This window comes from Trypanosoma conorhini (assembly GCF_003719485.1).
Source record: "Trypanosoma conorhini strain 025E chromosome Unknown Tco_14.4_contig_00581, whole genome shotgun sequence".
NCBI classification, from domain to species: Eukaryota; Euglenozoa; class Kinetoplastea; order Trypanosomatida; family Trypanosomatidae; genus Trypanosoma; species Trypanosoma conorhini.
The window spans coordinates 1-11,349 of record NW_021704670.1 but is presented as its reverse complement, the minus strand read 5'-3'; the positions used below and the strand labels follow the sequence as shown (position 1 = coordinate 11,349).

Genomic DNA, 11,349 nt, shown 5'->3' with positions numbered 1-11,349 from the left:
ACTTCTTGACGCCGTTGGAAACGGGCATGAATTGTCGCCGCGCGTCCGTGCTCCCACGACGGACGGTGTACACGCACATGCTGCTGGAGTGCCAGAGGAACTGCGACGACGCGTCCCTCCTTCTTCGCCCCACCGCACGACGACGGCGCGTCCGTCGCGGAGCACGGGGAACGGGTTTTGTGCAGAGCTGCCGACTTGCCTGAAGGGTTCAGCGGTGTGGCGCTGCTTCTTGTCGTTGGTCTGGCTTTCTGTGGTGGTTTGCTTGCGGCTTCCTTGCTGCCCGCCGCTTTTGTGGAAAATACCTCTGGGGGGAGGGGGGCTATTCCCTTTTCTCCCACATTGCGTGTGTGGTGTTCTTCAGAAGTGCCGTTTAGTGTGAGTGTGTTTGTTTGTGTGTTTGAAAATGCATGATTTTAGGAAGCTGCGCCTCCTTTGGGTGGCTGCATGGCTAGTCGTGCTCGTCGCGCTGCCACGCGGGGTACGGGGCGAGGGCGGGAGGCAGCTGTCACGCGGTGACCCCTCCTCGTTGCTGCATGAAAACGCTTGGATTTCCCTGCCCGGCGCGGGCCGGCGCTGTGTTGGCGCTCGCTACGGCGTGGATGTGGCTGCTGTGGAAGACGCTTGCCTGAACGGGGGCACTATGAACGCGGGCAGCTGCGAGTGCCCTGAGCCCCGCAACTTCACCGGCCTGCGCTGCGAGCTGTGCCAAAGCGACGCGGCGTGTGCCGCCTACGTCGGCGAACCCCGCATGTGCCACCACGGCCTTGCGACTCGTGGCTCAAGGAAACAGTTCGAGTGCTCCCTTGACTCGCCGTTTTTGGCGGTGCTCGGCGGCGGCCGCAAGGTGGAGGCGACTGTCACGCTGAACTGCACCACCGAGGACGACGCCGCCTTCGCTGCCAGCCAGAAGGGCGTCTGCGACATCACGCTCTTTCGCATTGAGCCCCACCGCGAGCTGGTGGATGCCTTTTTTCGCTGTACCACCTCCCAGTGCTCCATGCGGCTGGTGGCGGAAGGGAAGAGCGAGACGGGCGGCGGCGGCGGCAGCAGCGGCGGCGCCAAGTCGCGCCGTGCCTTTAAGCTACTGACTTTGACGGGGCAGGTGGTGCTCGTCGTGCTGTGCGTGCTGATTGCCCTGCTGCGGTGCGTGTCCTCCAAGCTTGGCTACCGCCGCAAGGCGAAGCTCGTGGTGGGGCTGGGGGTCACGTTGGCCCTCGCCACGGTGCTGTTCATCACTGTGATGCTCGTCAGCATGCGATCCAGGGCCCCTGACGTCTTTGCCGTGTACGAGTGCAAGCACACGGACTGCCACTGCGCCGAGGACCCGCCGCCGCAGTACAAGCCGATCTGCTCAAGGTCGCTCATTCACGAAAAGTTTCTGCCACTCATCAAGAACAACATCCACTTCGCCTGCAACCTGCGGACGCACCACTGCCAACTTACCCTCGCCGACATCGCCCTCGTCTTTGACCTTCAGTGCAACGCCAGCGAGTGCGTCAACACGGGGCAGTTCCCGCACGAGCCGACGATGGCTCAGCCCGAGATTGCGCAGGCGCAGCGCAACCTCCTCGTTCTGCTCGTCCTCGCCCTCATGCTCGTGGTCGTCGCGATTGCAACGCACGCACTGCGGCTATCCTCCGTATCGAAGCGGAAGGCTGCAGAGTTTGTGCGCATGTTTGGCCTCTCCGAGCCGCAGCCGCAGTCGGAAACCGTGCGTCTCATGGATGACGAAGGAAGCGACTTCGACGCCATAAATGACGGCGGCGACGGCGGCACGGCCCTCAACATCCCGCAGCCGCAGAAACAAGACGTCGGGTGGCACGAACCGCCTCTGCGAGGCGAGGCTGTGGAGGCGGCGACGGCGACGGCGGACGTCGCCTCCGGCCGCAGTGAGGTCCTTGGACTGGCCTTCCACATGCGTTCCGGCGCGTCCCACGCGACGAGTGACGCAAGGCGCATCTTCGTCGCCACGCCAGACGAGGCGGACCGCATTGAGTTCTTCCGGCGTCTCACGAGTTCGCCCTTCGAACTTCGGCTGACGGACTTGGCTTACACCCTGCCGGGCTCCCGCTTCGCCGCGGAGGAGGAGGCGCGGGCACGTCCGCTGCTGCACCGGGTGAACTTTGCCGTGCGCTCCGGCGAGGTGTTGGCCATTCTCGGTCCCTCTGGCGCCGGCAAAACAACGTTGCTGGACCTTCTGTCCGCGCGGCGCAAACAGGGTGTGACGACGGGAAGCATTTCCCTCAACGGCACCCCCGTCAGCACCGCCTCGGGGCGATCCATCCGGCAGTACCGCAACATCATTGGCTACGTCTCACAGGAGGACACGCTGCTGCCGGCACTGACCGTGCGCCAGACGATTGAGTACGCGGCGCGGTTGAAGCTCCCGCAGGCCTTCTCAAACACGACCATTAAAAGTATTGTGCGACACATGATAGAGGCACTGAAGCTGCAGCAGTGCGAACACACCGTGATTGGGGATGGAAGTGGGCTTCGTGGGGTGAGTGGGGGGGAGAAGCGCCGCGTCTCCATCGCGGCGGAGCTGCTCGCGAACCCCCGTATCCTTTTCCTGGATGAACCCACAAGTGGCCTGGACGCGGTCAGCGCAAAGCGCGTTGTCGAGTCGGTGGTGGAGTTGGCAAAGGAGTCACCGATGCGGGCGTATGCGCCCCACTACTTTGCCTTTAAGCCCCTTGTTATCTTTAGCATCCACCAGCCATCGCAGGAGATATTTGAACTGTTTGACAAACTGCTGCTGCTCTCCCGCGGCGTGAGCGTGTACTGTGGGCCGGCCCGTGCCGCGGCGGAGACGCTTGAGCGACGTGTGCAGCGCGTCATGGGCGGTGCGCGGGCGGTGCCCCGCCGCGAGGAGCACCCGAACCATGCGGAGTACCTCATGAAGCTGGAGGAGGTCCTCGACGATGCTGCCCGCCTGGAGGTGCAGGCGGAGGATTCACCCGGTTTGATGCCGCACGAGGGTACGGAGTTTTTTCAGCAATCCCGCGGGAACGAGGACGAAAGTGGCGCCAGCGAAGGTGAGCCGCTCGTGGCGGGCGAGGACATTCTCCGCACCGCATCCGCCTTTCGCGTCTACTACGCCAACGTGTACCAGCAGCTCGCCCTCTTAACCTCGCGGGCCGCGTGCTGCCTTATTTCATCCTTTCATTTGCTTGTGTGCCACGCCGCGGTGACGGCGTGTGTCGGAGTTCTCATGATGGTGTTGTACCGCGAACAAGGGCTTGACCTGCCCGGGGCTCTGAACCGTGCGGGCTCCATCACGTTTCTGCTGCTCGTGGTCTCCTTCGTCTCACTCAGCTGTCTGGAGCAGCTTGTGGTCGAGCGCAAGCTTTTTGTGCTGGAGCGGGAGAACGGCTTCTACCGCACCCTGCCCTACCTCCTCTCGAAGATCGTTGTCGACATCCTCCCGCTCCGCATCGTCCCTGCGATGGTGCTCGCCTCGCTCATTTACTTCCCAATGGGGCTGCGCGCGGATGACGGGGTGCACTTCTTTTGGTTTGTCGTGGTCGTCGTGCTCTTCTCCATCTGTGTCACGCTCCTCGTGCTCTGCATCGGCATCGTCACCGGGTCCTTTGGGGCGGCGGCCCTGCTGAGCAGCGTTGTCATTCTCTGGAACTTCGTTTTTGGTGGGTTCCTCGTGCAGTCCGAGACGGTGCCGGCGGCGCTGCGGCCCTTTCAGGCGCTCTCGCCCTTCTTTCTCGCCTTTGAGGCGCTGCTCGTGAACGAGCTCGACGGGCAGGCGTGCACCTTCTCCCCCACCGACGAGACGGGAAAGCAGGCGGCGACGAGCATCCCCATCATGTGCGTGCAGTACCTGTCGAACATTGGCCTGAAGCCCGCGCGCTTCAACAGCGACGTCGCGCTGCTCGCGGGGTTCATCTTTATCCTGCTGCTCACCGCCTGGCTGCTGCTCGCGAGGTTCACCACCATTGTGCGCTGAGCCGCGGGGAGGAACGGGCGAGGCAGGTGATTGCCGGCAAAACAAAGAAGAAGAAAGAAGAAGAAGAAGAAAAAAAAAACGAGGCCGTTTGAGATTTGTGTGACGGCGTGAAGACGACCTGCGTGCGCCTCTGCTGCATGTAAATGGCTGCGTCCTGTAGAATGAGGCGGGCGGGTGCGGAGGGGCAGAGGTACGGGTGAGAGCGGGAGGAAAACGCGGGAGAGAGGAGGGTAGGATACACACTGACATGCATGCGCATGCACACACAGCCAACCAAACAAACAAAACAAAAAACAACTCTGCATCCACCGGTCCTTTACTTGTTTGTTTGCTTGCTTTTTTTTCTTTTTCTTTTACCATCCCCCCTGCGTCTGTCTCTCGCCTTCACCTCTCCCTGACACGCACACACACACACACACACACACACACATGTGCGTGCGTGCGAGTGTGTAGGCCGTCGGCATGTCGAACACCCGTTTCCCCGCCCCCAAGTCAAACGAGTACCAGTGGCGCAACCTGTACCTAAGGCAGTATGGCATCTGCACCTACGCCCCGCCGATGCCAAAGCACCCGGAGACGACCACCGCCAACACCTCCTCCACGCCGCCGAGGAGAAGGGTTGACCACATAGGCAGTAGCAGCTTCAGCCCGGGTAACAACTCCACCTCCGGGGATGAGGGGAACGCGCCGAATACCCCGGGTCTACTCCAGCCGACGTCGCGGCACATTTCAAGCGCACTGGCCCGGCACGGCCTTCGCCGGCCTTCTGTTGAGCTTCGACGGGGCTCATCCGGCTACGAGCCGCTGGAGATGCTCAGCGACCAGCAGCTCTTCTCGGCGAGCGTCTTCTCGTTTTTGGGTGAGCGCAACAGTGAGACAACGACGCCGTTGCTGCCGCAAACGCCGCCGAGGTCGGACAGTCCGAGGGGTGTGCGATTACCGTCCATCCTGCGCAGCTCCCTGTCGACCCAGCTGAATGAGACGATGCGGCAGCGGGGCAGGTCTGTCGACGAAGACGGGAGGTCGGCGGCGGCGGTCCCGGCGCAGGCGCTGCTGCGGCTTCAGCGCGAAACATGGCAGCTGCTGATGGACAACCGCATCATGGCCTGGTTTGAGCGGGAGGCGAAAAACCGTGGGCGAATCACCGCCACTGTGCAGCGGCGCCTGTTAGAAGTTGTCACGTGGCAGCCGGAGTCCCAAGGCAGAGGCCCCGCCAAGAAACCCACCGAAGGTCCCGCGAGGAACTCGACTGCCGCGGAGGAGGCGACGGCGGAAACGGACGGGCCCGTGAAATTTGTTCCCATTTCTTCTGCCGCTGTTGCACCCGCCACCCGCACCCGCAGCCCCAACCGCAGCCCCACGCCCCCACTCACCGAGGACAGCGGCGCCGCAGAGTTGAGGGAGGAGGAGAAGCTCATGCGGACGCTAGAGCAGTTTTCTCCCTTCTTCGCCGTCATCTCCCCACCCGAGGCGGTGCAGAGAGTGGCGGGCAACGCAGCTCTGGCAAGAGGTCGTCGACGGCGCGGTGACGCTCCCGGCGTCATTGGTCTTCCGCTCTTTAGCCAGTATGCCACCTGGCGAGAGACGTATGAGAATCGGCTGATATGGAATCTGGCGCCCTTCAGCTTTTTCCTCATTCACGACCAGAGTTACAATCACGCCCACATTGCGGCTATGTATGTGCTGCTGGATCTCATTAACAGCAATGCGCATCTCCACACGGCAGAGTGTGTGATGGGTGAGCGTCAGCGTAAAATTCCCGCCGAGGGTCGATCGCGACGAGGTCGCACCGTGAAAGATGCCGCACCGGAGGCGTCGCTGTGTCCATTGCAAGTTGTGCAGCAGCTGACAGAGGACATCCTCCTCGCCTATGAGCAAAGCGCCTCACGCACAACGCTGTCGATGGCCCTCGACGTTCAGGAGTTTCTGGTGGACATTGTCCTTGACCCTGACACCGCAGTGTGCTTCCTGAGCAATACCGCCTTGCGCCGCCAGTGTGGAGCTGATGTGGGCGTCGGTTGCGGCGAGGTTGGCGACTCTGCGGCGAGGAAGGGAAGGAATGAGGCATCTAGGGAAACCCTGAAAGGCGGGGCAGCCGCCGCGGGGAAGGCGGAAGAGCAGGAGCAGGGGCAAGGCAAGGAGGAGGCGGGTGTCACACCCGCCGACGAGGCCGAAATTGTGGACTGGAGTTCCTTGAGGAAGCTGAATGACACCACCTTTGACGAACTCTTTGCCCTCGCCAACTGGTTCGTGGACGCGCCGACCGCGAACAGTCTCATACCTCTTGAGACGCAGACCGCATTGGCCTCGCCTCTTCCCTCTGCCCGCACGAAGAAAGGGGCCGGCGGGCAAAACTTTGGCGCCAGCACGACACTCTCGCACGAGAGCAAGAAGAGCATTTCCCACCCCACCCTCTCTGAGGTGAGTACGCAGGCGAGCAGAGAGCCTGGCCACGTCATTGGGCGGCCACGGGAGTATGACGCCACCATGACTGTTGTGGAGGCCATAACCCGCTACGAGCTGCAGCGGCAGCGCGTGACGGACCAGCGGATAGCGGAGCAGCAACAAAGCGCCCCCACACCACCGGCGCAGCGGAGGCATCGAAGGAAGCGTGTTGCCTCCGCCCGTGGCCACGCAGCTAATGAGTTGGTTGAGATGCCAGACCTCCCTATTGGGGCAACGCTTCTCGCAACACCGCTCTCGTTTATCACGACCTACATCCGCCTTCATGGGGCCCCTTGGCTAAAGGAGTTGCTGGGGCGCTTGTTTAACATTCTCCGCCGCGAGAGTGTGTTGTTGTACGTCAATGGACTAGAACTGGATGCTCCTCTCCGCGCCTCCTCGCAGGGGTCCACCTCGCAGCTGAGCGGCAGCGGCGAGAGAAGCAACGAGGGCATGCCCTGCCTTGGGCACGAGAGTGATCGCTGGCGGCATTTGAACCCCAAGGAAGCCGTCCATCACCAACGCCTGGGGCACCTGGAGGACCTCATCTGTCAAGACATTCAGTACGTCATGGAGGAGTTCTTTGGCACCTTGTTCGGCAAACGCTCCGTGACGCGTCTGCCGCAGGGCATCTCCGTCCTGCTCACGAACTTCTGTACAACGATTCATCTACATATGCTGAAGCAGCACGTCTCCGTCGACACCACCCTCGACAAGCCCGCGATAAGTGTGCGGAGGTGCCTTGCGGAGATGCGGCAAAAACGCGTGACGGGTGGGGGCTTGACCACCATGTGGGGTCAGCACAAACAGGACGCAACCGACCGCCTTATCCGAAGCATTGAGAGCAACCGGCTGGCGAAGTTCATCCTCTTCGACTGCTGGATTCTGCCGTCCCTCAACAACGCCGTGGAGTTTGGGTTCATCTCGGAGGGGGCTCCGAACCACCTCCGCTGGAACCTGGACGCCTTTGCGCGGTACCTGAAAATCATCGTGAATGCCACCGCCACCACCGCCGACAACACCGATGTGTACATCCACACCATCACCCCGAACTCGGCGGCGGCGGCGGCGGCGCAGCTGCGCGGGGGGACGACACCCACCCTGGAACGAAAACCCCGCACTCAAAATGAGCTGCTGCCTCCACCCCGCTGCGACACCGTCAAGCTGCCGCCCCTCATCAACGGCATCTACGACGTCGCCTCCGGCTCGCTCATGCAGCTGTTTCGCGACCCAGGTGAGGAGGCGGCGGATGAGTGGCCGGAAAAGTTTACCTTCGGCGACGCGTCCACGTCGGTGAACTCGCCGGAAACCAAGGCGACGGAGAGAAGCTCCAGCTCCCCCGACGTCCGCAAGCCCTGGAAGGATTTGTCCACCGCCCTCAGCTACTTAAACGAGTCCCTCGGCATCACCGGCGGCGACACGGAGGTTGAGGTGTACGAGGACGACACGGATGTCACGCCGGTGCGAATTTTGAATATCTTTTGTGCCCGCGCCTCCGGCGACATCTCCGCGAAGGTGGTGGTGACGGAGTACAAAGTTGCCCCCTCCGTCGCCGCGGCGTGCGTGAGCAAAACCTTTTCGATTGTCTCCGGCGAGCACCCGCTCGTGCGGGACGCGTACCTCTCCGGCGCCTTGGTGGGGCAGTTCCGCTCCTCGCCCTACCTGACATGCCTCATTGGGGTTCTGCTGCACCCCCGCACCGCCTCGAAGGTTCTCGACAATGTCTCGCACAACAGTCGCCCATTCCTTACCGCCCTTTTGAAGCCGCTAAAGGCGGAGGGTTTGCTGAACCTCATCTCTTCCCTGGTAGTGGCACGGAAAAACGTGCCGCTGGTGGACACCAACGAGCTCATTCCGTTGATAGCGGCCATCCCCATGAAGGAACCCGACACGGAGACCGTTGATGGGGCGGACAAGGCGGCTGTTGCGAGGATGAGCGAGGCAGGCAAGAAGAGCTCGCCGGTCGCCTTGTGGGAGGCCGCGACGGGGCGTCTCCTGCAACAGCGCGCGCAAGTCACCACAGGGGAGATGCTTCCGTCGGAGGTCACGCTGCACCCACTGCTTCGTCGAATTGGACCAACAAATTCTTACAAGGCGCTTCGCACCACCACGGACCTAATTGTGAATGAACTGTCCCGCATACCCTCTTGCTTTGACGCCTGGTGGCGCGCCATGGTCGTGGCCCTCGCTGTAAAAGTGATGAACGTCATTGAGGAGTGCGGCGACGCAAAATCCACGCAGTGGGAGGAATGGTGTGGGGCGAGGATGCACGAGATTCGCCGCGAGCACCGCGGCTTGTGCACCTACTTCACACGGCACAAAGGGGGAGTGATAGACATCAGCAGCGCAAAGGCGCTGTCGTACGCAAAGGAAAGAAGCCGACGCTCAGGCTCTACGAATATGTCCGTGGCGAAAACTCCAACGGTGCGAGCCGCGGAGGAGCCGAAGAAAGTTAAGAAGAAGAACAAGAAGTTGAAACGGGGTCACTCCAAGCCAAAGAAGCAGACGCCGGCGAAGCAGGAGGGCTCAATTCTAAAATTGCCCGCACAATCAGGGAAAGAACGGATACGCATATAACACTAACGCGGGAGGGCGCTTCGAGGTTGAAGCGCTCTACGGCGTGGTTTTATTATTGTTATTGTTTTCTTCTGTATGTGTTCTGTCCCGTGTGTTCGCTCCACAAATGATGTACAGTGGTAGAAAGAGAGCCAGATAGCGAGTATGACGCAGAATGCATTTCTAACTTTATGCTATCCATCTGCCGCACTCACTCTGTGCCTGTGTGTGTGTGTGTGTGCTGTTGTCGGGCACATGCCCTTCGAAGCGGGTGGTATTTTTCCTCGCCCTTCTGCTCTTTCTGCTGGCTGGTGGTAATGGCTGTGCTTTTTTATTCCCCTTTGTGGTCTCACCCAAGTGTTGCCGTGCGAAGGGGCAGCAGCGAGGCGAAAGGGTCCCTACATCATGAGTCTCTGCCGCCGCCGCGCCGACGAGGCGGCGGCGGTGTCGGATGGGATGCCGCTCACCGTGGCAGCCGTCGCAGACGCTTTTGTGTGCAGGCTGCGTGAGGCGGAGGCACTCCATTATGCTGCAGGTATCGACACCTTAGCAGGCATTCGCTGCGTGCGGATGTACGCGGAGGCGCTCACAGGTCTGGCCGCTCTTGGGCGAGTGCACTGCAGCGGCGCCACGGGGCACGCGGAATGAAACTGGGACGCTCCTTCCCTGCGTCCTTGTCTTTTTTTTTCACCTTCCCCCTCACAGAGTATCCCTAGTTTGAGTGTGTTACTACGACGATGACTATTATTCTTTGTCTTTCTTGCCTCGATTGGCGACTGTCCACCTCGCAGTTGTGTGTTTGCGTTCGTTTTTTTTTTTTTCTTTTGGGGGGGGGGGGAGGGGGCGTTGTTTGTCGGTCGGAGGATGGCCCCAGCCGCGTCTGTGAGTGTGTGCCGCCACCGCCCTCCCCTCAGCGGAGGCCCAGGGGCACGTCTTTCTGCGCGCATGGACTTTGACCTCGTCCTTGTCCTTCTGTCGTTGCCCTCTTGTATCTGCGTGGTCTATATATGTCTATCTCTCTCTCGCTCTTTCTCTCTCTCCGTCACACACACACACTCGGTCTCTCTCCTATCAAATGCATCCATGCATTTCCCGCCCCTGCGCCGAGAAGCATGTGATAGCAGATATCGATAGATACACGCAGTTACAAGTGATAACTCTTCCTACGACAACTACAACGAGGAAGCAGGAGAAAGTATTATGATGGCTCAAGAGGGTAAGTTGGACTACTCAAGCAAAGTGACACCCTTTGGCGATGGACACAAAATCACACTGACCTCACCGGACCTGCGGGTGAAGTTGCTTACCCTGGGTGCCACCGTCTCCTCTGTGCAGTACCGCGTGCCGCAATTGGCTGGGAAGGACTTCGCTGACAAGGATGGGTGGGTCAACCTCACCCTTGGATTCGACACACCGGAGGAGTTTGTGCAGGATACAGCCAGCATTGGACGCACCTGTGGCCGTTACGCGGGTCGAATTGCCCATGGGGAGGTTCAACTAGACGGGAAAACTTTTAAGCTGCTCAAAAACGACGGTGAAAATACGCTGCACGGGGGGCCCGAAGGGTTCTCGTGCCGGCCGTGGAAATACATCACGCTGGAGGGCGAGGAGGAGATTGGAATTTCATTCCACCTCATCTCGCCCCACCTCGACCAGGGATTTCCCGGGGAACTCTTCGTCACGGCGACGTACGTCATTTTGAAAAACCAACCTGCGGCGCTCAAGTGGAATTTTCAGGCGGTCCTGGCGGACGCCACCCCGGTGAACTCCACCACCGTCAATCTTTGCAACCACATGTATTGGAACCTCAACGGGGTGCCGGGGGTGCCACGCCGCCTTCCGGAGCCCGTCACGAACCACCATCTGCAGCTTCACTCCGGCCACGTGGCCGAGCTGGACGGGACCATCCCTACAGGTTCCATGAAACCAGTCGAAGGGACACCGCACGACTACAGGAAGCCCCACTCGATCCTTGAGGGCGTCGAGGCAACGCGGGCCGATGGTCGCAACCCCCCAGGCTACGATGACCCGGTTGCCCTTGACTCGTGGGACTCGCAGCTGCATGAGGCGGCCCGCCTCTTCAGCCCCAAGACAGGTATCAGCCTGCAGTTGGATACAACTTCACCGGTGGTGGTGGTGTACACTGCGAACTACCTGCCGGTGAACGCCAGCGGGGAGGCAGGCGAGCGGTTTCAGCAGCACAGCGGCATCTGCTTGGAAACGCAGTACTTCCCTAACTCGCCCCACATCCCCAGTTTCCCCAGCACGGTGCTCAAGAAGGGCGAAAAGTACGATGAGACCACCATCTGTCACTTCAGGTTTGCCTCGCAGGAGTAGGGAGAAGGCTGACGATTCTTTTTTTTTTGATCAATTTTTTTGTTTGTTTGTTTTTT

General features: G+C 60.7%; 3 protein-coding genes across 3 annotated transcripts, besides 7 other annotated features; all 3 read left to right on the top strand.

Moving 5' to 3' along the window:
- Nucleotides 1-373: 373 nt before the first annotated feature.
- Nucleotides 374-400: a microsatellite.
- Nucleotides 401-403: 3 nt separating this feature from the next.
- Tco025E_07485 (ATP-binding cassette protein subfamily G, member 5) lies at nt 404-3,958 on the top strand (the record flags this gene model as incomplete). The annotated part of the gene is made up of 1 exon (XM_029374350.1): nt 404-3,958. One exon carries the CDS (start codon nt 404-406, stop codon nt 3,956-3,958), a length of 3,555 nt encoding a protein of 1,184 aa, XP_029225540.1.
- A 44-nt stretch (nt 3,959-4,002) lies between these two features.
- Nucleotides 4,003-4,035: a microsatellite.
- Nucleotides 4,036-4,219: 184 nt separating this feature from the next.
- Nucleotides 4,220-4,256: a microsatellite.
- Nucleotides 4,257-4,355: 99 nt separating this feature from the next.
- Nucleotides 4,356-4,388: a microsatellite.
- Nucleotides 4,389-4,420: 32 nt separating this feature from the next.
- On the top strand, nt 4,421-8,977 carry Tco025E_07484 (uncharacterized protein; the record flags this gene model as incomplete). Its single annotated transcript, XM_029374349.1, has 1 exon — nt 4,421-8,977. One exon carries the CDS (start codon nt 4,421-4,423, stop codon nt 8,975-8,977), a length of 4,557 nt encoding a protein of 1,518 aa, XP_029225539.1.
- Nucleotides 8,978-9,173: 196 nt separating this feature from the next.
- Nucleotides 9,174-9,204: a microsatellite.
- Nucleotides 9,205-9,966: 762 nt separating this feature from the next.
- Nucleotides 9,967-10,024: a sequence feature (GA-rich).
- Nucleotides 10,025-10,156: 132 nt separating this feature from the next.
- On the top strand, nt 10,157-11,293 carry Tco025E_07483 (aldose 1-epimerase-like protein; the record flags this gene model as incomplete). Its single annotated transcript, XM_029374348.1, has 1 exon — nt 10,157-11,293. One exon carries the CDS (start codon nt 10,157-10,159, stop codon nt 11,291-11,293), a length of 1,137 nt encoding a protein of 378 aa, XP_029225538.1.
- Nucleotides 11,294-11,308: 15 nt separating this feature from the next.
- Nucleotides 11,309-11,349: a microsatellite.